We start from the raw sequence: 25,902 nt of genomic DNA, 5'->3' as shown, positions 1-25,902 counted from the left end.
CTGAAGGAAATTAATTCAATTCAAATTAAAGCTGTTATCATGAAAACCATGCAAAAAAGGTGTGGGTTTATTTTATTTGTTCATCCAAAACAGTATATAGAGTGTACCAAATGTTTCTATTTAGCATTTTAGCATTTTTCTTATATACTGTTCCTTTTTTAATAACAGAGTATACATATATATATGTAAATATAAGAATAATATCAACATTATTTGAGTAAATAAATTAATATTAATTTGACCATTTATTTGGTGTGTTCCCATTTTGCAAAGTTTGTGCAAATTTATATACGAGTGTGCATATAATATAAAGTTTGTGGTTACATCATTTTTTTTTTCTGTGCAAAATTTCACGCATGATTTTAGACATTCCAAAGAGTATTATATTAATTTTCAATTTTTACTAAGTTGACATGATCAATGCTGCAATTTTTTAGACACATTTGCTAAAAATACATTTACATTTATGCATTTGGCAGACGCTTTTATCCAAAGCGACTTACATTAAATTATCCTATACATTTATATAGGTATATGCAATCCCCTGGGATCGATCCCACAACCTTGTTCTTACCACTGAGCTACAGGAAAGCTCAGTAATACGGTACAAGATCTGATTTCCGGTTTCCTTTACTGCTGATAAGAGTTACCAGATGTGCAAAACCATTATCTCAGTTTTGCCAGATATACTCTACAAAAGCTATATTCCACAACTGCACTCACATCCACACAATCGCTCCTCATTCCCCAGAAGGGCAAGAAATAATCACCCTCTATTTTCACCCCCCCAAAAGTCACCCCATCTTACCCCATGTGGCCTTCAGTAGGTAATCTTGTCAGCATCAGAGAAGCTGTGCTGGAGTGTTAGAGGCAGGGCTGGAGCACAGAAGCCTTAATGAGATTGGCTCCGCTAAAGAGAAGGATACGATGATTAGCTTGCTATATTCCTCTTGGAAGCATTTAAGGATTTGAGTCCTCACAACCTGCCACAAGCAACAAGACTATCTGCTTACAGAAAGTGACGTGGGTTGAAATCTTGCAGAGTTGGTCAGCTGCATCCAGCTGGGGAAAGAGTTCAGGCTACTGTGGTTACCAGTGGGAAGGATCTGGACTGGTGTCTGGTTGTAGATCAGTGTAAATGGGTTTATTTTAAAACAACAGAATGCAGAGTAAATAAATCAGTCATAGTTAACGTTCGGTATTTAGAGAATGTATTCAGCTGACGTGATGTGCCAAAATGTGCTGAAGTGAAAATGTTGGGGAAGTATTAAAAGGTATTATTGTTATGATTTAGAAGTATTGGATACTTTTGTCTTTTTGATTAACTACATTTTTGTCCTGCATTGGATCGCTTTGGATCAACATTCACATACTCAACTCATCAACAATAAATTGTACAGTTATGGAAGACTTTATTCTGTTCTGAAGTTCAGTATGTTCAATTGTGTTAAAGAAGGAACAGTGGTCAACTTTAGGGGTGACTTCACTCCAAGAATCAAGACACACTGACCTGTAAGCCCTCCTCTATCAACTGCAGTCCACCAATTCAAGGGTTACATAACATGTGAAATGGACAGTGAGTGTATCAGAGGATATTGCACATCAACAGTTCATACAAAAAAGTTTCCCTCGAGGACAATAATTTCTGTGCATATTTTCTCCTCTGACCTCTGCAGTAAGAAGAGAATTTAACGTTAAAAACATTATTTATGTTTTAACCATATTTTTTTTTAGATTTTACCGTATTTTTAAGTACGGTTAAAAGCGTCAAATTACAGCGAATGACTGCAGATTTACAAGAAAACATGAAAAATATGTTATTTTATGTGGAAAATCATTTTTTCTACTGCTTTTTCTCTGGCCCCCCAGGTGGTTTCTAATTTTAACAGCGTATGTAAGAAAAAGGCAAACCCAAAAATGGAAGAGTTTGTGCCTACAATCAGTGAGTTTTACTTTCAGAAGCAGCAATAGAATAAGTAAGGGTCAGATTAAAAACATTTCACAAAAAGAAGAAAAATATTCTTATATTTTAAGAACTTAACATGTTTCTATTTTCAAAAAAAAATATTTTAACATTAAATGATGTAGGAACACCACAGGTGCAATTATTTGACCACATCAGTTAACCACAAGGACTGATATGGTAAAAAAATCTCAATATACATCAATTATTCAAGCACACAATCCCAGCACACTTCAGTCCTGCATCCACACCTAAATCTGATCAATGTCATATCTTTATTTCCCTCAAAGTGGTCCTAATTTCGCCAACCTTAATTTATGTCCTTGTTAACCGAGCTAATAGGATTGGCTGGTTCATACAAGAAGATCAGCAAAGCCCTCCCCAATCCTAAGATTAGACTTTTGAGGTGGACACGGATGAATTAGAGAAGATAGAGCACCCAAAGGAGGAAGCAAGACAGTCCTCTTCAATCTCCGGCGTATCCACTCAACCGTCCTGAGGTGGGTCAGTCACACCTAATAGGGGACTCAAATTCGCACAACCCTCCCCGTACCACTTCATCAAAAGTACAGGGAAACCTGCACCCATTTCTCTGTCTGCAAAGCACAGTGGAAACCGGCAAAATTTCTTACCTTGAGGAACTTGACAAAGAATCGTCAGACGACGAGATGGGTAGCGGAGCGAGCGCAGAGGATAAGGAAATGGCAAAGAAGTCCAAAGAGCTCGAAAAACAGCTCCAGGAGGATGCCGATAAAGAAGCAAAGACAGTTAAACTTCTGCTGCTGGGTAAGATGTCTGGACAGACTTATCATGTGAATCATGTAGATGTGTGCTGCCTGCATTGTGTTATACTGCATTCAGAAACATCAGAAGATTTTTTGGAAGTGGATGAGTGTCATAACTATTTTATTCATTTGGATTATTCTTCATGCAAATGAAAGTACAGCAGGAGATCCAAAGTGTTTTATAAGGATTAAGCATGTGCTGAGGTGGAGCGTTAAGGCAAGCAGACAGATTAGACTGACATGTGATTTAAGACAACCAGATGTCATAACATTATTTCATAAATTACATATTTGTCTACATTAACTTTACAGGGGTGTAGCATATTGACAACAATAAAAACTAACACAAAATGTGCAAATTATTCATACATTTTAAACATCAATAATTATTTAATATATTTCCTTTATTTTAATAATTTTTACATAATAGAAGCACTTTTTGATCTTACTCAAAATGTTTAATTCTTTTTAAATAATTTTGAAGCTGCTTTTTGCAGGTGAGTGAAACACATTGAGTTACTCAATTCTGTTCTTAGCATTAAATTATCAAAGGCGATATTTAGAACATTTTAAAGTTAACAAATTATAAAGCCATAAATTCTGCAACATTTGGTCTTATTTCTCTGGAAAACATTCTGCAGTGTGCTTAAAAGATCACAACCCGAAGAAGCATGTCAATTGTGGCATATTGACAAAGACCAGAATCCGATTACTCTGACGATTTAAACCCAGATCCTCTTAAGAGCAGGTTCAGCAGCGGGAACAGAATGCGAGGGAGGCCAGTTTTGAATGTTTATTGCAACAGCGGACTTCAAATCAAAAAGCTATTCTGCAAATATTGTGATAGAGATGCACTTACTAAGTACTGACCTGATTTCTTGAAGGTCTATAAGCGTTTCAAATATTCCAAAAGTGTAGACGTAAAATGAATATAAACTAATAAAAAGGCAAAACTGTGTTAACTGGACTCTTTTGTATGACTAAACAAATCAAATAAATCAAATCTTAAATTAGTTTAGAAATATTTGACAAGGAAGTAGTATTTTTCTATAATTAAAAGAGTAAAAATGGTGGAAAATCAGCAGTAAAATGTGTTTAAATCTGAGAGGTAGTTTCCTGGACAGGGATTATTTTATTACAGAACTAGGCCTTAGTTAAATTAGGATATTTAGTCATTTAAAAAAAACGTACATCCAAAAAACATTACTGATGTGCATCTCGAGATATTTTAAGATATGTCAGTGTTTGATATATCTATAATTTAAGATATGTAACTAAAATGTTGTATTCAATCAAGAAACCTCTAATATTTAAATTAGTCTGGGACAAAGCTTAAGTCTTGTTCGGGAAACCACCCATGAGAGTTAGGGAATAAATGAGAGGAAGGAAATAAACATTGTCTAGTTGCTTAAGCAAAAAAAGGTCATATATTTAACAGGGATGACGCGCATTCTTTAACACATCACCACTGCTGCAGTCACCTCAGGGAGTACTGGGACACTTAAAAGTGACAGTTGCTATAGGAGACAGTTAAGCACCACCCCCTGACCTGGACCGACAGAAGCTCCGCAACGAAACAAAGTGTCAGTGATCTTCTGAGAGGCTTTTTTTCTAACACAAATCCAATTGGGTCAATTTATAAGCAGGTTAGAGAGCCTTCCTCTGACCTGACCCCCGATGACAATCTATGACTTTTACTGTACAGATATAAACCGCTTGACCTCATAATTACATTAGAACAAAATATAAACAGTCAGACTTCTAAACCACACGACTTTGAAATGTTTTTCAAAGTCTTCATACATTAATGTCTCTTGATGTCTCTCTCTCTCTCTGTCTGACAGGAGCTGGTGAGTCTGGGAAGAGCACCATCGTAAAACAGATGAAGTGAGTTTTAACACAACCACCTGAAGTGAATTTCATATTTATTTACAGTTTGGATAAATCTTTCTATAATATCTTATAGTTCAACTAATCTTACATAATCGTTGTTATTATGACCAATCACCTACCATGTTCAACACACTTCCATATAAATCCACAATAATACTGCTAATTTTTTAGTAATAATAATAATAATAATCTGCTTTTTTGCTCCATTCAAGAATTCTCCATCAAGGTGGTTACACAAAAGAAGAGCAACTGGCGTTTAGAAGTATTATATACGGCAACATCCTGCAGTCTGCTCTGGCCATCATCAGAGGCATGGAGATGCTGGACATCAACTTCGGGTCACCAGCATCACAGGTCTTCAAAGCAACTTCAACACACGACTTCAAAACTAGTGTGTTTACAATCACTTGTCAACATGCTGACGGGATTTGGCCCCGCCCCTCCTTGCTTAAAAAAATCACAGAAATTCTAATGGATTTAATTATTTAAATAGGAATTGTATTGGTTTTAATAGAAAGTGCAATGGTTGCTACTGGTAATGTTTTGGGTTCCATTGGTGGGGTGTTTTCTGACCAATGGGAATCAATAATATATTTGACCCTGGACAACAAAACCAGTTTTATGGGTCAATTTTTCGAAATAAATAGCTTTCTATTGATGTATGAGTTGTTCAAATAGGACAATATCTGGCTGAGATACAACCGTTTAAAACTCAGGAATCTGAGAGTGCAAAAATATCAAAATATTGAGAAAATTGCCTTTGAAGTTGTTAATCAGGGGCACTGCTGGAGTCCATCCACTCACAAAAATAAAGTTTTTATATATTTAATGTAGGAAATTTACAAAATATCTTCAGGAACATGATCTTTACTTAATATCCTAATGATTTTTGGCATAAAAAAAAATAGATCATTTTGACCCATACAATGTATTTTTGTCTTTTACTAAAAATGTTTCTGTGCTACTTAAGACTGGTTTTGTGATCCAGGGTCACATATTATTAAATTCTACTGGAGTAAGGCCCAAAACCAAAAAGAGTTTACTACTGCAAACTTAATTTAACAATGGTGTTTTCAGTGTAAACATGGTAACCACAAACTAAACATGGCTTTATTACAATATCCTTATTTTAACCATTACATTTTTGAAATAATAGAAATGCTAATAAATCTTCCCCAAACATGTTTTCCACACCTTTACTATAATAAACCCCTGGTTAACAATTTTTTTCATTTCCGTTTATTTGACAATAACACTGTTTTATGGTAATGCAGGAGGATGGTCAGAAGCTTCAGAACCTGGCTGATTCCATCGAGGAGGGCAGCATGCCCCCAGAGCTGGCAGATGTCATCATAAGGCTATGGAAGGATTCAGGCGTGCAGGCCTCCTTTGATAGAGCTGCGGAGTACCAGCTGAACGATTCTGCTGGATAGTGAGTAGGACACCTTTAAGGGATAGGTCACCCAAAAATGAAAATTCTGTCATCATTTACTCACCCTCAGGCTGTTCCAAACCTGTATACATTTCTTTGTTCCGATGAACACATAGAAAGATATGTTAGAAATGTTCAGTTCTGGGACATCACACGACCATAGCAGGAATAAAAATATATACCGTAAATATTTTTTGTTCTGTTGAACACAAAATGAGATATTTCAAATACCTTTCTCTGTGTTCATCAGAACAAAGTAAGTTATACAGGTATGAAATTTCACGAGGGTGAGTAAATGATGACAGAATTTTCATTTTTGGGTGAACTATCCCTTTAAACACAGAACAGTAAATACAGAGCTCCGTTATGCCTGAATATCTGAATTTAAATCCTTGTAAAATCTTGTCATTATCATACTTAACTGAGAATACAATCCACTAGACCAAGTACTTGGCAGTCTACCCAGCTAACAAAAATGTGTTCAAAGAAATTTTAACTGCAATTCATATTAAGTTATATCAAGAACATTTAACATTTATTTAGAATTAACTTTTAAAGTTGGCCAAAGTTCTTTTCCCTGTTAGCTGGGTAGCTAGATGTTTTAAGGGCTGTAAAACAGGTAAATGATTCAAATATGTCTGTAACTGAATGGCGGGTTCATCTTTCACAGCTATCTTGCTGAAATAGACAGAATCTGCGCACCAGACTACCTCCCCACCGAGCAGGATGTGCTAAGATCTCGAGTCAAGACTACTGGTATCATTGAGGAGCAGTTCTCCTGCAAAGAGCTCTACTTCAGGTGTGTCCATTAGGACTGAAATTGGTACTGCAGTGAGGCCAAAGTCCGGCTTTAAATAAAAAACACCTTAATTACCTAATTAGCCTATAGAAATATAGGCTACATAGATATACACCACCACACTATACACTATCAATCAAAAGTTTAGGGTCACTACATTTTTCCACAAATTACATTTCCACAAGGAAGTAACAATAATTTCCAACTTAAAAGTGCAGTGTAGAAGATTAAAGGTCTAGTGTGTCATTTTACTGGAGGATCTATTTACATACATGCAATATAATATACATAAATGTCTTAAGAGGTGTATAAAATGTTATGCTTTTATTACTTTATAATGCACCTTACATACAACTTGGTTCCCCTTATATGGAATTTTACAGTAGCCCTAAAGGGACAACTGCTCTACAGAACATGTTTTGTAAATACATGATCTCCTTCAGAAAAGAAGCAAAAACCTGACGGCATCTTAGTTCTGTGTCCGCCACAGTAGTGCTTCAAAAGGGAGGGGTGGAGTGAGCCATTGGTTGCAATTCACAACCTCACCGCTAGAGCCCGCAAAATTGAATTTGCTGGACCTTTAATTAGTTTTATCAAATCTAAATTTAATTTTAGTTTTGTAATGAAAGAAACCAATGTTGGCATAACCTTTAGGTAAAAATATAAGGTAAGGTAAAAAAAAAATTCAGTCGAGCAACCCTAAACTTTTGAATGGCTGTGTATTACGTGTGTGCAACTTATGAACAATGAACCAACCCCACATTTTTAAATGAAACCTTTTAATGTGGCCGCAGAATGTTTGATGTGGGTGGCCAGAGGTCCGAGAGAAAGAAGTGGATTCATTGTTTCGAGGGTGTGACTTGCATCATCTTTTGTGGAGCACTGAGCGCTTATGACATGGTGCTGGTAGAAGACGACGAAGTGGTAAGTGCAGATCCTACATATCTAGGCGTAGTTTCTATGGTTACATTATAGTGCACAAAAATGTGAAAATTCAGATGCCATAGAAACATCTGATGATGACCATACCTGAGATAATCTAGCAGTACAGGTCAGAGTCAAAAGGTTGTTTTCGTCTCGCCTCAGAACCGAATGCACGAGAGCCTCCATCTCTTCAACAGCATCTGCAATCACAGGTTCTTCGCCACAACTTCCATTGTGCTTTTTCTCAACAAGAAAGATCTCTTCCTGGAGAAGATCAAGAAAGTCCACCTGAGCATCTGCTTCCCTGAATATGATGGTAAGTGCTGCTCGAATGTCCAGCCGAACGTTCTTTAATGAATACGTTGATCATATCTGCCATTTCCAGGTCCAAACTCGTATGAGGATGCCAGCAACTATATCAAGCTACAGTTTGAGGAGCTGAACATGAAGAAAGGTGTGAAAGAGATCTACTCACATTTGACCTGTGCCACAGACACAAAGAACGTCGAGATCGTGTTTAACGCTGTGACGGACATTATAATCAAAGAGAACCTTAAGGACTGTGGTCTGTTCTAAACACCATCTGCAAAGGTACGGTTCTTTAACGAAGTTCCTTAATGTGTTATCGACCCCAAAAAACAAATCTTTCATCGTTCACCTTATAACGGTTTAAAGTTTTTCTTCAGATTTTTCTGTCCCCCCATCCCCACCTGAATGCTTGGATCTACTCTGGTGAAGCTGCCACAGTAACAAAAGAACACCAACAGGTGGCACAAACTCCACAGCAAGCAGTCGAGCACGGTCAGCTGATCCCCAGCCAATAACAACCATAACGTCAAATCCAACTAAATCAAGATTAGAGTAATGGGTTCTGCTCTCTAAAGGGACTCTAAAATCGTGGACATATTTTCAGACCACTTGTAGACTCACTGAGAGAAGGATTACAATATGACTTTTGATGCTACGAGTTGATGATGCTTGTAGAGAAGTCTCCTCTTGCTGTGTTATATTTGTAGAGGTAGAGGTTAGATGTTTTTCATTCCTTTCGAAAGAAAGAAATGTGATGCAACTAAATTTGACACTTTAGTGGGACTTCAGCCTCCCATGTTAACAAACTAGAAACATTATTTCACATATAGAGCTACACGGAGTTTTAGATAAACAACAAGAACTGATGCTTTTAAAATATGTGAAGTATGTTTCTTTTTCAGTCCCCAAACACTGTAGGGCAGTATGTTTTGTAAATAATAGTAGGCAAAGAACTTTTATTTCAAAGAAGATTCTATATATACATGGAGATTAACCTATATATTTATGATACAGTAATACAGTAACACACAATTTCTAGAATGGCCTGTTGCTTTGTTTTAAACTTGAGGTCTGAAATTGTGAAGATGTTCTGGACTGTAAATGTAGGCACATGAAATAAAGACTTGCATCAATTCCACTCGTTGCTGTTCCATTCCATTCCATTCCATTCCATTTTCTACCGCTTATCCGAACTACCTCGGGTCACGGGGGAGCCTGCGCCTATCTCAGAGTCATCGGGCATCGAGGCACTCGTTGCTCGTTGCTGTTATCGGATTATTTTAAATGTTGCTGATTATTAGCAGTATTATAATAACACGCATAAAAAGAGTGACCTTACATTGTTGTAAATTGGATTTTTAAACATGTTTTCAAACAATGACCCTCTGTGTCAAAGCTAATGTTGACTTAACCACGGTACAAAACCCCCTCTTTGCTAAATGTGTTACATAATACTAAATGTGTTTTAAAGGTGCCAGTATGACAGCTGGTTAGAACAAAATACACATTTTGAGCCACAGTTAGAAAAATTATACAATACCAAAGTAGAAAATTAAATGGATCATGCAAATATGGCAATTGGATATCGTTCGCAATATTAAAACTGATGCACAATCATAGTAAGACATCGTACAAAGTATATATTTTGGGTGTAACTTTGAAAATCATTTAGTTTTTGATAAATGAACTTTGAAAATTGACATTAAAAATTCAGAATCTATCGTACTTTTCAAGAAGACATTTTATTAGTTGTTTCAGATCATAATCACACATTTACATAAGAACTTCAAACAACTGCGCATAGATTGCATATGCATTTTATCAAAACTTCAGCAACTGGCGACTGTACAATTCCACATGATCACAAAAAACTAAATTCATTATTTAAAGTTCACATGACAGTGTGTAGGCATAAAGAAGGCGTGGCTTATTTTTTCAATGAGAATTGATTGGATCTAGAAAAGTAGATGTTTTATTTAGAAATGCAACTCAAATCATCAAACTGATGTCCTCGTAGAAGAATGGTCACTCCAGAGCAAAAGTACGTTTTCAAATTTTCATATTTTTTTTTTTTTATTGGATTAGTTTGCTACCACAAAACGAAGAATTTGTCTCTACAAAGATAGCCATCGGGAATTTAAATAATACTTAAATTATAAAATATATTTTTTAAAGTTTCTACACATATTTTTAAGCCTTAAATCTATAATATTTAAAAAATGTTTGTGTCAACATTTATAAAAAGCATAGTGATAGAAACACTGGGTGTAAACATCAAGTTCTTGTACTCACTCTGAACTACTAAAGGGTAGAAGCTTGAGTTATTTAGTAAAACTTTAAAACAAGGTCTTATTCATTGACATGAGTTTATGCAAATATGCACTAACAATAAATTATATATTAATAAACCATTTATTAATATTTGTTAACGGCAGTTACAATACATTGCAAATACTGTGCAATTGTTATTTGTTCATGTTGGTTCATAATGCCCCCTATCCTGGTTTAGCCCTTTTTGAGTCTACACACACTGTTGGCACTAAAATGGCTGTAACTCATGAATTCTTTGGAATACAGACCTATTGGTCTCGTTTGAAATAAGAGATCTAGAAAATCATTGCTGAATAAAGAAATCACACTATTGTTATAATTATTTTGTCATATTTTTTGTAATAAAAAAACTCCAATTTTAATTTTAATTCTGAGTTTTTTAGCTGATCCACCACCAAAATCCATTAGGGGGCCCCATAGGTTTCCAGTGGTTTCAACACTAAATCTGAAATTTTATAACGGATGCTTATTTTCTTACTTTTCCATTTTATAAACACAATGAAAAAATACAAAACCACATGACCATGTAAACAAAACAAGAAATTTGTTTAAAACTATATTTTTGATGGACACTTCATGAATTGATTTATGAATCAATAATCATTTATGAATCAATAAGTCTTGCTCATTATTCTACAAAACACTGACCAAACGTGTTTTCTAGAGTCTTAGACCTTTCTAACGACATAATGTTTGTCACGATAAGATAAGAATTCACATGCAAAGTATTGAAGAAAATGTTAGCGTTCCATTGGCAGTACTTATTTTTGATACACACTATTGTAATTTATGATATTAAATTACACTTCCTAGATACTTTATTTTATAAAACACAGATAAAATATGTATTCTAGAGTCTCAGAACTTTCCAACGATATATAGTTTGTCATGATTGGATCAGAATTCCCACACTACTGTGGAAGCAAATGTGGTTTCCCATACACGGGACTGTGACAATTGAAAGTCATAACAAATTTGAAGCCCTTTAAAAAAAATACTCTTCCTACATACATTATTCTAAAAAAATCTGTTAAAAAATGTTTTCTAGAGGTCTGGACCTTTACAACGATGTAAGGTTTGTCACAACAAGATAAGAATTCACGTGCCAAATCTTGAAGTAACAGATTACAGATAACAGTTACAATTTTGTTGCATTTTAAATGTAATGATTTTAATAAATGCTGTAGAAGTTTAGTTCATTGCTGGTATGATGACAAATGTGTGTAAACAATTGAAACCTTAGTGTTATTAAATATTTGGCAAAACATTTTTATACAAAAAGAGGCACCTGATATCTAAAGGAAAACAAAACGGTGAAATGTGTAATTTCTGCCCCACTTGTAACAACAAAAAGAGTCTGCAAACATTGACAAGTTTCTTGAACACCTCCCCCCCCCATTGGTCAAACAGACCGACAGTTTCATCCCAAACACAAGCTATTGGTTAAGTCAGTGTTTGTGTCTGGCATATTGGGATGCATAAACATGTTTTGATAGCACCACAGCATTTATGTGTTGCGGTGGAATAAACTATATACCCGTCTATACATATTAATCTGGGATAGGAGAGCGTAATACAAACCAAATCACACAGTGTCCGTTTGTTTTAAAAATAAAAAAAATACAGGATTAAACAAAAACATATAAAACTCATTTTAGAAAATGTTTAAGAAAATGCAAATTTGGCCATAAAGAAAGCCATGGCCCTGCTTTTACAGTATGACATGTTCCAAAGAGTTCTCGAGTGAGCAGAGGTCATTCATGCATCATTCAGAAATATATCTGTGCGAAGCAGCTGCTCATACTTTTACTGATATAAAAATACTGTACTGTGTTATTTATAGTGTATAATTTAAAGTGATCCGATGTCAAATGAAAAAAACCTGTCCTGTTAATGTGTTTTGACGAGAAAAACAATAATACTGTAAAGCATACTTATAAGTTCATTATTGTGAAAACACAATTTACAGCAACAACTCCCACTTTAACTAACGCAGTTTCACTCATAATAGCAAATGAATTCTCAGAAATTCAGCTGTGTATGCAAATGTATGTAAACCTGAAAACAGATCTAAACAATAAGTAATAAATGAGCTACATACATGCCATGAAAAACAGCAAAATGCTTATTTCCCCTTAGAAATAATACACTGTTCCATAACATGAACTCGAATTCAAAACTTATAGTTTACACATGTTTATAAAGATATTTGATCTAAGCTTAATGCACTGATACTGTCTGGATTTTGATCTGTATGCATAGTAGTGTGTCATGATCTTCTGAGGAAACCAAAAAAAGAAGTTGTCCTGAAACTAAAATACTTAAATCGAGTAATAAGTACTAGTGGCCATCACGGTCATGAAAAGTGAGTTCCCATAATGCAGTGCATGAGCATCATTACTGCATTTAATCCGCTGATGATGTGGCAGTCCGTCTTGTTTATTTTCCTCCAGAGGAAACGATAAAACCAGAAACAACCAGCCAATTAAGCTCCAAAAATCTTCCATAAATAACTGTAAAAGAAAAAGTCATATCCAATAACTTAAATGCTGATATCAGAAAAAGAAAAGCACTGACCTGCCCCTCTCATTCATAAAAACTGTACCTACCTTAGCGGACAGTTGACGCTTCAGTAGAGGCCACACTCTATGAGGTTATTCTTAATGATGACATCAGTGACTGCATCAAACACGAACTGGACGTTCTTGGTGTCTGTGGCACAGGTGAAGTGTGTGTAGATCTCCTTTGTGTCCTTTCGTCTGTTTAGATCCTCAAACTGGCACTGGATGTAGGCCGCCGCCTCCTCGTACGTACTCGAACCTGAGCGTCACATGACAAAAGATGAGACTTCTGAATTTTTTTAAAGGGATGGTTCACCCATGGAAAAGTCTTATCATTTGCTTAATGACTTTCTTTTCTCCATAAAAGTCGAGTTTGACGCTAGTTAAAACTTCACCTATTTTAAGATGTTCATCTTAAGTAACAAATGCAAATGTTTTCTTTAATAGTTCCCACCGGCAAAAAGAAGACATGCCACCGTAAGTACCCGACAGATTTCTGGGTCATACAGTGTGGACAATACAACATCTTTAAGTGCACTGTGTTTATAAAATAAAGACAGAGAGGCATTAAAAAACTGACATTACAAACTGGCAAGACTCAACTTTCAACTTTTGGCTGTGAAAGATGATGACTAGCAGAACCAAACAGAGGGTTTTTCACAGTGCTACAGAGATCTACCCTCAACTGTTCAAACTCAACCTCAGATATACCTCTCTTCATCTACAACTTGTTCTAAACAAACAATAATTCATTAATTCTGCCTCTAAGATGATCTGCTTTCGCATTAGGCAAGATTTAAAAGTGGCCTTTTCCGGGAATGAACCAAAAACACATTAAAGCTAACATGTTACATAACATAATACAAAAACTCAGCCTTGTAAAACCAAACAATATAACAAATATTTTTCAACATTAACATGTACATGCATACTTTGAAACACTGGAAGGTTAACACAAATATAGACTGGATATTCAAATGTTGTTCAAAAGCTAATATCCTAATATCTATAAAAATAAGAAAAACAGGGAGATGTTTTTATATGATTAAAGAGAAAAATATCCCCTCAAAAAGAAAAATTATCAGCGGAAATACATTAAGAAATAAATGATGCCCTTTGATCAAAGGATCATTTCTTACTCAGGCCTCGATATCAGACAAAATGCTTGCATTTGCTAAAGCAATATCCACCCACATTGTTTACATTAACATCAACCTTGTCGTAATGAATCCAATCATATGGGCAATATATAAAATGTGAACTCACTAGAGTATTCTGGGTAGCATATTGTGAGTGGACTTCTCTTGATCTTCTCCTCGAAGAGATCTTTCTTATTGAGGAAGAGAATGATGGATGTGTCTGTGAACCATTTGTTGTTGCAGATGCTGTCGAAAAGCTTCATGCTTTCATGCATGCGATTCTGTGAAAACGTCATAACCATATTTGATTCAGAGAACACGGAAAGTTCCATATTTTACACTGTTTATGCTTCTGTGTGAAGGACATTCATCATTGTATATCAAAGCAATTTTTAGGACAGTCTTTTATAACCCAGATCTAAAACCCCTTATAGAAATTACAAACAGGAAACATTGCTTAACCCAGTGTTAAAATACATTAACCCAGGGACATAGTGTGCACACATAGTATAACAAATAATTGGCACATATTTTGTATTATTCATGGAAAATTCTCAGTATATTTTAAGAAACTGGGTCTCATGAGAAAACAAAATTTCAAGGAGCAATGAGAAAACCACTAGAACAAAACTAGAAGAACGTCAACATCCTGTTCATCAGCGGTGGCTATGAAAAAGTACACAATACTAAAACTAATCAATCTGACGTTTTTAACAACAGTCAGTGTAAACACCTTTGTCCTATATGTTCGGTGAAACTAGAATGTCCTGGTTTCAACTCACCATCTCTTCATCTTCAGCAAGGACCAGATCATAATCACTGAGTGCCACACAGAAGATGATGGCAGTTACGCCTTCAAAACAATGAATCCATTTCTTGCGCTCTGAACGCTGACCACCAACATCAAACATCCTATGAAAGCACAGAAAATACAGTAAAAGAAAAACACACACCCCAGTAAAAAACACCATCATTATAAACACTGAAACTAACTTGAAGTAAAGCTCTTTGAAGGTGAAGTGTGTTTCTACAATGCCAGTGGTCTTGACCCGTGTTCTCAGCACGTCTTGTTGAGTGGGCATGTAGGTGTGCTGAGAGATCCTATCTAGGTCATTCAGATAGCTGTGCAAAAAAATCAAAGAACGTTTGAGTAAAACCACCATAAAACAACATGCCACACACATTTAGTTTAAAACCTTGTAATATTACCAATTTAGGGTAATGTTTGTTTTATTAAGCCTCATGCCTCAAACGCTAGCACACCTCATTTCCAGCCTCTGGTATTTGATGTACGAACTGTACTTTGCTATGTTTTGTGTTTGTGTGTCACCACAGTAATACTGTTGCTAAAAAAGAAACGTGTCATTTACATTAACTTCATTAAGCCATCCCTGTGATTTTTCTAGTTAAAGGGGTCATATGGTGCGAAAACGTGTTTTTCTATGTCTTTGGTTTTATAAGTTGCCCATGCATGTATGATCACCGAATGATCACCCAGACCTGCCTGAAACGCTTTGTGTACCCACTCCCACAAATCTACCTCAGTTCGTGGTATGACAAGACCACACAAATCTATACGGAAGTAGGGTGGGTGTAATTGTAAATCTCATTGTGTCGTCGCCACCCCAGCCATGTCGTGGAGACGCTGTGGTGTTTTGTTGCGAAAAGAAAGCCTCGTTGTTTGCCCTGACAAAAGATGAGACAACTAAAAACGAATGGTTACATTTTATTTACAATACTGTTCCAGATTTGTACAATCCGAATGTTCCAAGTTTGAATTTCACAGATGATTACTTCATGAACTTGGGAGAGATCAAGGCCGGCTGTGCAGGAAAGCTTTTGTTAAAAAGTGGGGCTATTCCAACCATTACAACTTCTCAAGTCTGTCGCATCAGATTCGCAGCCTGTAAGTATATTTTCATTGTAAAAGACTTTGTAACAGACTAGCGCGAGTTGAGTTTGTCGTGTGTTTGTAGCGCATGTTGTTTCTTTGTTTGATCTGCAAATGCAGACACGCGCACAACGTCAAAAAGGACAACATAAGTTCTAATTGTTCTAATAATTAGAAAATTAAGTTCCAACTAGAGGAAACAAATGTTGTGTTTATAATGGGGTTTATTGTCTGCACAATACTGTGCCGTATGCACAATACTGTCCAACACTGGTTGATCACTAACGGCAAATCTTTATAACGTCGTATATAAAAGGACAAACAGTTAGCTATAGTTTTTAACTATTTAACATAATATGTTTTTTTAAAACCTTACCAATCCTTTACATCCTGCTCAAGTCGGGCTGGAAAAGTTAATGCATCGGCAAGATAATCTTAATTTACCAGATCAGATTTGGGCTCGAATTGATAAGGAAAGTACCGATGACACTTTATCACATGTCAGTACAATTGCTTGGGAACTTGATGTTCCGAATATGGTAAGAGGCGTAACATTTCACTTGCTTGCCGTATTCCACCAATGACAAAGCACTGGTTAACTGGCCAATCATAGCACACCTCGCTTTAAAGAGTGATGAGCTTTGTAAAATATCTGCGTGTTTCAGAGAGGCGGGGCAAAGAGGAGATACAAACATGCACAGTCTCGCTCGAAGATTCAACTCTACAGGTAAGCCGCATAACGGCATGAATTGAATAAGGGGCAAAAACTGAACTCTTGATTATTATTTATGGAAACATTTTAGTCACCACCAAAAATAGAAATGGGGCAGAAGAATGGAAAATTAACAGACAAGGAAGTGGAAAAAGGATAGGGATGGAATTTTGCACTGTGCTCACAGAAATCTAGCAAGTTTAAATGCTGAACGTGTTTGCACAAGACAAAGAGAAGCAAGATGAATCTTGTCTGGGACTTGTCTGTGAAACAGACCAGTCTTAACCTAGACCTAACCGATTCATGAGACCAAATACTGATTCACTACTGATTCATCTATTAATAAGTAAGGACTGTGAAACGATTGATGCCGATTAATTGCATCCCCAAAAAAACTTTGTGTTTATAAAATATATGTCTGTATACTGAGCATATCATTTTGTATTTGTTAACATCTATTTATTTATATTTCCTAATATTTTAAATTGTATAAATAAATGTTTGGTAATTTTTTGATTTTCTTAAAGCTGTATGTAATAATTTTACTGTATTAAAACAATACTTTAATATGTTGGTAGACAATTAGGAAACATGCCAAGTTCCTATATTGGTTTGTCCAGTTATTCCACAAATGTGCGTTCCATGCCGGAATGTCGGTTTTTGTTTTGGTCTGTGTGACCACGCCCACTGACAATTTACCCACTACTGGTGTATTTCGACAGCTCGGTTGCCAGTTTTGCGACAATCACGGCATATGTGAAAGTCAGAACAGATTCCACCCTTTCTGGTACTATTACGTTGCAAACTTAGAAAGAAATTCTATATTATTTTACAACTTATGAGGAGTAATATACAATTTTATTATGGTGATTTAAAGAGACAGCAATATGTGACATCCGGAGGACTGAAACGAGCTGCTGATTGAGTTTTACTTGCGAACATCAAAACACTTCAAACATATAAATGATCAGATAAACGCATTGACAGTTTCCATACACTCCTGTAAGTGTCTGGCAAATCCTGTGAGCGTTGATTCTGAGGAGGAGGAGTTGTGAGGGGAAACCCATGTCAATATTTTGAATTTGGACTGCCAAACCAAGCTCAACCGCTAGGTATTGAAGGGACGGGGTCATCTTACTTCAAATATAAATACTTTTATTTGGTTTTGACAAATATGAATCATTTATTATTCAGCATCATCTTATTTTAAATTGTTGATTTAAGCATGATTCAGAATAACCTTTTCCGGTTATGCTATAAACTACATGAGAATAATTCATGGTTTAAGTCTCTAATGAATGCTCTTACTGCTAGGTCGGTGTTACTGTGAAAAGGGACTTCTTATCATCCTGTTTGAAAAACCTCTTCTGTTAGCACAGACTCTAACACCGTTTACAGAGCCATTGATAGAGAGAGTTCTGCCAACGGAAGTCCAAAACGCTGGAGCGTCACGTGATTCATGGAGCCTTCAGATAGTTCCAGGAAGTTATGTTTTCTCTTTAAATGCTTTATTTCTTTCATTTTTTATTCATTAAATGGCTTTCGTCTTTCAATATGTTGGAAGTTTACCATGGTAGGTCTGTTTAGTCGCAACTCCATGCGTTTCTAGTAACTTCCGGGAACTATTGAAACTATGTGAAAAAACTGTTCCATTGATGTCAAAGTAGAAGACGCGACTCTTTCTATCAATGGCTCTGACCGTGTCTACACTTGATGCGGCGCAACAAACATAGGTCTTTAACTGTAAATCCCGTACAGTGTCAATGTTACATACGGTAACATAAATGCTTGTATGTGTATGTTTTTAATAATTTAAAATGAATATGTACATCACACAGACATATATTATGTAAAAACAAACTTATTCTGGATGTGATTAATTGCAATTAATCATTTGACGGCCCTTTTTTTAATTCAAACTAAATGAGGAGGATTTTGTGGGGATTTGTACAAAATTCATGATGTCCCAACATTTTATGAGTCTTAAATAAGTGCTCTTACTAGTACGCCGAGTCGTTGAGCTGATATTCTCGTGATCGGGAAAAACACGTCTGCACTCCTTCATCCTTCCATAGCCGGGCGATGACCCCAGAAAGGTCAGGGGTCATGACCCCTTCCTCTGCAGTGCCAGCAAGCACAAACAGCTGGCGAGCATCGTCCTGATTTTAAACAGAAGAAAATCGGAAAAAGGTCAACTCGCATTCCCTCGTCGCTCATCTCCCATAGGGAAAGAATACAAAAAGATGCCGTGTAACTCCGTCCAAATGGACACGTACAATGCTAGCTTCTGGGTCACAGTATGCATTCTAGATAAAATGTGAGTGGATCTTACTGCTCTGGCGGGATTTCCAAAGTCGATCTTTAGGCGACCCATGGCTCGGATGATGGCTATGATGGACTGGATAGTATTGCTGTAAACCACCACTTTATACTGTTTGCACTCCTCTTCTGAGTAACCATCTTCATGAATGATCCTGATGGAAAACAGATCAAACAGGATAATCGAGTTAAAATCAACAAAGATGCAATAACTGAAGAAAACGAAGCAAAAATAAAATAATTATACAGAATATATATTATTATTGACATATATAACAATTATATAACTAGTATTTATACATACTGTATTAGATCCTGATCACTAAAAATAAAAATGACTTACTTCATTTGCTTAACTATTGTACTCTTCCCCGACTCCCCGGCACCTAAAAAAGGACAAAAATATAATTCACAAGGTTGATATGACAAATCGATAAACACAGTTTATTCTCTTGACCCCAAACATCACACGTCTTCGAGTGAAGGTCTGCTGTAGATGAAAAGAAGCTTTCAACCTCTGCCTCCCGCATCACAAGCCCAGCGTGAGCCGCAGAACCAGCCTCCTATTTCAAATTGTGCTTGCCGTACGGTGAGATTAAATGCCCTGATGATGAAAGGTTTGTGTGATGTTAGTTCCCCCAGCCAAAGTGCTTGCGAGGACAGCAGGAGCTCTGATAGGTGAGCATTTTATAACCAAGTCAAATGAATCGCTTCGATGGCTTCATAACTAGAAACTGGAAAGAGATGTTTGTACAAAACCTAAGCAAACAGGCCAGCAGACTGTAGTCCAATGCTTTAATCCCGATTGTTGAGTAATAACACACATGTCCATAATGACACAATTGCACACAATTTTTTCTGGATGTAGATACACTATTATTATTTCATATACAGTTCATTTCTAACAGCATTTACATGCAGCATATTAATAAAAGGATACATTATTATGGGTAAGATCAATTACGTCTCATTCTGAGGAACAGTTTCCGGCCCTATTATTTCAAATTTATAGCAGTGTGAGTGAATAACTGTGGGTTTTGGGGGCTACAGAATCATGTGGAAAACTTCTTCGGAGAACATTGGGAACCACAGGCATGCTGCAGCTGGTGTAAGACATCCAGAACTTTCTTGCATGTCTGATGTGAACTTTGCTCAAACAAAAAATCTACTACCCATCAATGACAGAGCAAAGAGAACATTTTGTATCATGCATAAGGTCAAGACAAAGCTCAGGGACAGGGACAGTTGACCCAGAAATTCTTTCATCATTTACTCACCTTCGAGTTGTTCCAAATCTTTGTAAATTCTATATACATTTATTTGTTCTGATGAACAAAGAAATTGATATTTGGAAGAATGTTTATAACCGAACAGTTCTTGGCCAAGAAAAATTTCAATGCTAGTCAAAAGTGCCCTAGAACGGATGCTTTTCAATATTCTTCAAAATATCTCCAACTGAACAAAGAAATGTAGAAAGCAATTTTTCATACTATGGTAGCCAAGAGCTGTTTGGTTACAAGTATTATTCCAAATATCTTTCTCTGTGTTCATCAGAACAAAGAAATGTATGCAAATTTGAAACTCGAGGGTGAGTAAATGAAGACATATTTTTATCTCTAGGAGAACTTTCCATCTTAGATGTTAAAGAAGAACTGTGATGTTTAGTTTAGATTTTAAAGACTCAAATGTATGTCTTTTTACTCATGCATGTTAATTTTAAGGCCAAATACCAATGCTAATGTGCTACTAAATGACAAAATACACAATTAACAGATTTAACTTGCAAATCACAAATTCATAACATTTCACTTCATAGCAAGATTGGAAAATCAAACACAGCTTTACCAATAAAAAGAATGTTGGCGTATTTTTAATGTGTGAGAGGACACAGCCATTTTGTAGGTTTAATGTGTCCGGCTGCCAGTGTCATCAACACATCAGCAATACATTTTGAACAAAACACTTTGTTTTGCTGATTAATGTCGCAAACTGGTACTTCCATATTATTACAAATATTTCCATAATTAGAAACTCTTTTGTATCACAAATACTTTTACCCTTCCAGTTTTTTTCTAATTTCTAATTCCAGTGTTACAAAATAAAGAGGAAATAAAGAGAAAATGTGCCTGTTATTTATGTCTTCATTAGCTAAAGAGTTTACTAACTTATTCATACAGTAAACACTAGAGTCAAACACACTGTAGTGGTCTGGATGTTGTCCAAGCAGACGTGTCTCGAACCGAGACCAAGCGGCTTGGCCATGGTGTGTTAATATCCATATACAGTACATCTGTGAATGCTTTGAATAGGCGTGTGAATGGCTTGCTCCTTCTGTAATTACACCATAAGCTGTTGTGCCATGGGCAATGTGGTTAAGATCACCACTATTATCAAGCAAAGCTGAGCGGAGCAGAGCCATGATTTATGATTTGTATCTTTTTCCTTTTGCTTTTATATGATTTTTTTCAAAGGCAGGTTTACATAAAGCAGCAAAAAGAGAGCAGGGAATACAGTATACTAGACCCCAAAGCTCCTACTGAATAATATGGGGGATTATCATGGCTTTTTCAAACAAGAATTAATTTTGCAATGAGAAGTGTGGCGACACACTTAAAAAGGAGCAGTGCACTTTAAAAAAAAAAATTGGTCATTTCATTTACCAACATGTCCTTCCATGTGCTGCACAAAAGCAGAATTTCTGGGCCACAGAACTGGCAAAATAAATGGTGAAATAAATAAACGCAAAAATGCATTGAAAATTCTCCCCTTTTCATAGAAAAACTGAATTTTGGTCTGGTGAGAAAACGCTTACAATATGTCCATTTTGGGTAAAATTTGTATATATGCGATAAGGTTTTTAAAGGTCCAGTGTAGGAAATTTTGTGTATTCTAGTGGCGAGGTTGCAACCATCGGCTCACTCCTCCCCTCACACCTACCTTTCGAAAGGACTAAAGTGGTCGACACAGGGCTAAGATGTCATCACATTTTCACTTCTTTGTCCGAAGGAGGTAACGCATTTACAAATTGCACTCTAGAAAACTCTGTCCGTTTAGGGCTACTGTACAAACAACATGGCGTATTCCATGCAGGGGGACCCGCGGTGTGTGTATGCTAGATAGAATTGGCTCATTCTAAGGTAATAAAAACATTCATTATGTATGGTCTTTATACACCTCTATGTTTATTATATTGCATTTCTGCCAATAGATCCCCCCAAAATGAACCACACAGCATCTTTTGCATCATATATAAACACTTACATTTGATTATTTAAGCTTATGAAGCTTTACAAGCCTTATACTTTGTATTTGTTTAGTTTTATATAATCTCATGATTGACCAACCAGTTCAGCCAACAGTTCAGTTATTTGAGCCTAAAACCTCAGAATCTGCTGATGTCAGGAGAGCCAAAGAACACAATGTGCCACAAGTGAGTTCCTCTAATGTGATTAAGCCTAGACCTCAATGTGAAACGCTTATTTCAAAACAACCATCATCAGCATCGCTAACAGTTGAAATGTTCTGGTGGCAGTCACATACAGTCTTGTTGTCAGAACTCATTTTGTTTTACATCCAAATGATCTAGCAGATTCCATACAATATACGTATATGGCGAACGACCACAACTGTCCCTGCCTGGTCCCCATTCTTTTCAATTCTATCAAAAAGGTGCAGCTAGTGACTTACTTTTCGATCCGTCTTTAACAAATAAACTGTGTATACACAATGATCGGTACATCCTTTTCATTCGGTAAAGAATCACGAGTCAGACATCAGAGAATCAACTCTCTAGCCTTACTTGGATCACTCAAGCAACAGAGGGATCGGTCTAAGGTCAGCTAAAATCTCAAAACTCGCCGTCCTTGGAGAGCTCTTTCTGAGAGCCTTTTATTTATGAGCTGCATTCTGTGTTTAACAGAGCATGTAATATTCGGCTCATTGAAATGCTCGCCCCGCTTCCAGAGTACTTTGGGTTTCTGCATTCACAGTAAAAAACCCTTAACATGCCCCAATGCAGTATTTAAATGCCTAGAGGGGAAGGGTTCCTTAACTCGAGAAAATACACCAGAAAAAGAGGATTTACACACAAAGACCCAGGCGCTAACATTTCAAGAACTGATCCACAGACAGGAAAAATGTCAGGATAGTGTTTGCCTTTGGCTTACTCTTACTGCATTATTCTGTTTAACATTAAGCCTCAAGAAACGAAACATTACATGTGAACAAAAAGGAATGACAATATTATCAAGATTACAGACGGAGATTAGAGCTGCGGGGTGTCATTTCTAATTCTTGACATGTTTTGGCAAAGAATCGACATGTTGGAGGAATGTCACATTTCACAGGAATACTGCTGCTATAGATATCCTTCCATACTTGACCACTCCTCTTCAAGAAACCACAGTAAAGTTTAGTCAGTGACATCATCCAATGGCCACAAGGCACTTGGAACAATATGGGAATATTCCCTTTTCCAAAAGTAAATTCATTCAAGTTCTCCAAGACATTATTGTAACCATGTTTTGAACTCTTTAAAAGCAATTTGACAATGAGTTTCAGTTTTGATCTGATTGATCTACGCCAGGGAGGAAAACCCATACACATGCAGTCCTCTTTAATAGTCCAAAACATGCATGCTCTTCTACATACCATCACTCTTTCAAAGCTGAACACTGACAAAATCACACTAGTACATTTTACTCCCTATTCACACAATATTTTCTGGTGTAAAACTTGTACAGAAATGTTTTCTGTGTAAATGTGTACAAGAAATGTCATACTGCCATGTTGGTTGGAACTGCACCCAAGTTTTTCACCTACTGTTGCACCTGTTTATATAGTTGAGTGACAATAAAGGGATTTGATTTGAGTGTTTAATTCTCTCATAAAAAGCAGCAAACTGTTTTTTTTTTAACAATATGGTAAAGATAAGAATGTAACACTCGTATAAAACGTATATAAGCCAATTCTAGTAAAAACAATACTGTGCTGAACTTGATAATGTAATAATTTACCCATGAGGTCTCCTGAAGATGCCACAGGTTGTCAATTGGTTTTGGACCTCATTCTTTCTTTGACAGTCAAAGATTAACACACACTGTATCCACGACATGATTCATGAATTAAAACATTAAGTTGCATAAACAACTATTGCTCACCGAGCAGCAGCAGTTTGACTTCTCTGGATGACTTCTCCCCGTCCTCTCGCAGGTTACGATCGATCATCTTACTCCTCTCCATCGCCGCTTTATCTTCAGCACTTAACGTGCAACCCATCTTTCAAAACCGTTGTAAAATAGCGCAGAAAGAGAAAATAAAACCTTTAAAACGGGACGCTGGAGTTCGACGGAGAAAGCAGCTTTTCTAAAGCTTGCAGAATAGCAAGTCCGTGTAAGAGAGAGAGAAGGCGTTGGCAGGTTTCACACGATGCTGCAGAGCGTATGGAGAGAATGTAGCCTACAGTTAAAACATTCAAACGGTGAGGATGAAAACATCAGGGTCAGACAGAAGGTCCGGTCGTGAACCGCTAAAACGGACTGAGAAAACGGATCCAAAACCAGAAACCCAGCAAGTATTTCGAAGACTAAAAAGTTTCCACCGATCGGGGATCTGCGGTCGAAAGGAAAGCAAGAGATTTACTTCTTTGCAAAAGAAGGTATCCAAGACTCTATCCGACACATGCAAATTTGATCACAGCGTGCACGGCTGAAGTTTGTTAAAGCGCAGACGCGCGTTTGATGCGCTAGCAGATCGAGCAATGCGCTACGAATTGTCAAGGAATTCTGGGAAACGTAGTCTTGTGATGCATCATTTTACAAATACCCAATTGGTCAATTCTATCGCTATTTGATGACGCTGTTTGATAAGTTGTTTTTACTTTTACTTGCGATTACAACAAACACGCGCTTGAAAAATAAGCTTATTATAAAAATAAGCTTACCCAGACGAAACGCGTTTTTTGCAAAGTTAAACAAAAAAATATTTTGAATATTAATCGGTCAAGTCTTTAATAACATTTTAATTGTTTACCGAAATACGCATTAAAATTGCTCGATACATAAACAAAACTTTGGTATAATGAGAATGTTTTGTAGTACACCATTAGGAAATACTGACAAACATACAAACTTATATATTGTTGCCAATGTGGTGAGGAGGGTTATGATAAGGGTCTTTTGCTCATGAACGCGCTCCCTCAGCCAGAGAAATGTCACAGAGGATACGTTACCATGGAAACACCAGGTCCCACAGTGGATGAGAATAAAGCCCGCGTGTTCCGCCACTGAATCACAGTTGATCTTGGTTTTAAAACGGGAATGTTCCCATGCATGGCATCAAATAGAGAGCAGTTTTTTGATACTTTAACATGTAGTCTGGCCCCAAATAAGATTGGATTGGATTTGTAGGTTTATATGTATAAACACTTTTAGATACATTTGAGTTTGGATCCATTAACTAAGGCACCTGATTATTTATTCATGTATTCTATTAATCTCATCAGGTATAAAGACCTGTTGAGCTTCATTCCTTTAATTGATCACATCCTTAATAGCAGTTATTACAGTAACCTATATGTATTCCACATCCTGCATTAATCCTAATTCTCATATTATTTTTGTTAAAACATCTGTTTTTAAATATGATAAAGAGATTTAAAGAAATTCCAGGTAATTATATATAACGCAATGCAATGACGTAACTAATGAAACGTACATAGTGGATATCAATATGACAAAATCAACAAAAACAGATCTCTAATCAGAAGTAAGGAGCCACCTTGTTCTGAAAATGAACAAGCAGCAGAGCTAAAAGGTCAGGCAGTTTGAACTTCGCCGCTAAGGGC

At 36.4% G+C, this 25,902-nt stretch overlaps 2 protein-coding genes across 3 annotated transcripts; one reads left to right on the top strand and one right to left on the bottom strand.

The window, feature by feature from the left end:
- The first annotated feature begins 2,631 nt into the window (after positions 1 to 2,631).
- Positions 2,632 to 8,426, top strand: gnat2 (guanine nucleotide binding protein (G protein), alpha transducing activity polypeptide 2). Its single transcript, XM_056773366.1, has 8 exons — positions 2,632 to 2,749; positions 4,593 to 4,635; positions 4,854 to 4,995; positions 5,916 to 6,073; positions 6,744 to 6,872; positions 7,667 to 7,796; positions 7,959 to 8,112; positions 8,182 to 8,426. The coding sequence occupies exons 1-8, from the start codon at positions 2,632 to 2,634 to the stop codon at positions 8,370 to 8,372; spliced, it is 1,065 nt and encodes a 354-aa protein (XP_056629344.1). The 3' UTR covers positions 8,373 to 8,426.
- A 1,455-nt stretch (positions 8,427 to 9,881) lies between these two features.
- gnai3 (guanine nucleotide binding protein (G protein), alpha inhibiting activity polypeptide 3) lies at positions 9,882 to 24,808 on the bottom strand. 2 transcript variants are annotated; one of them, XM_056773353.1, is made up of 9 exons: positions 24,218 to 24,808; positions 19,402 to 19,444; positions 19,072 to 19,213; positions 18,741 to 18,898; positions 15,130 to 15,258; positions 14,919 to 15,048; positions 14,264 to 14,417; positions 13,046 to 13,256; positions 9,883 to 12,949 (listed from the first exon to the last, which is right to left on the bottom strand). In XM_056773353.1, the coding sequence occupies exons 1-8, from the start codon at positions 24,333 to 24,335 to the stop codon at positions 13,066 to 13,068; spliced, it is 1,065 nt and encodes a 354-aa protein (XP_056629331.1). In that variant the 5' UTR covers positions 24,336 to 24,808; the 3' UTR covers positions 9,883 to 12,949; positions 13,046 to 13,065. The 2 variants fall into 2 exon arrangements, with proteins under 2 accessions (XP_056629330.1, XP_056629331.1); XM_056773352.1 differs by having other exon boundaries at positions 9,882 to 12,949; positions 14,919 to 15,258.
- Positions 24,809 to 25,902: the final 1,094 nt, after the last annotated feature.

The sequence above is a fragment of the Triplophysa dalaica genome, chromosome 18 (genome assembly GCF_015846415.1).
Source record: "Triplophysa dalaica isolate WHDGS20190420 chromosome 18, ASM1584641v1, whole genome shotgun sequence".
NCBI lineage: Eukaryota > Metazoa > Chordata > Actinopteri > Cypriniformes > Nemacheilidae > Triplophysa > Triplophysa dalaica.
Note: the sequence above shows the minus strand (reverse complement) of the source record. Positions and strands in the feature narration are given on the sequence as shown.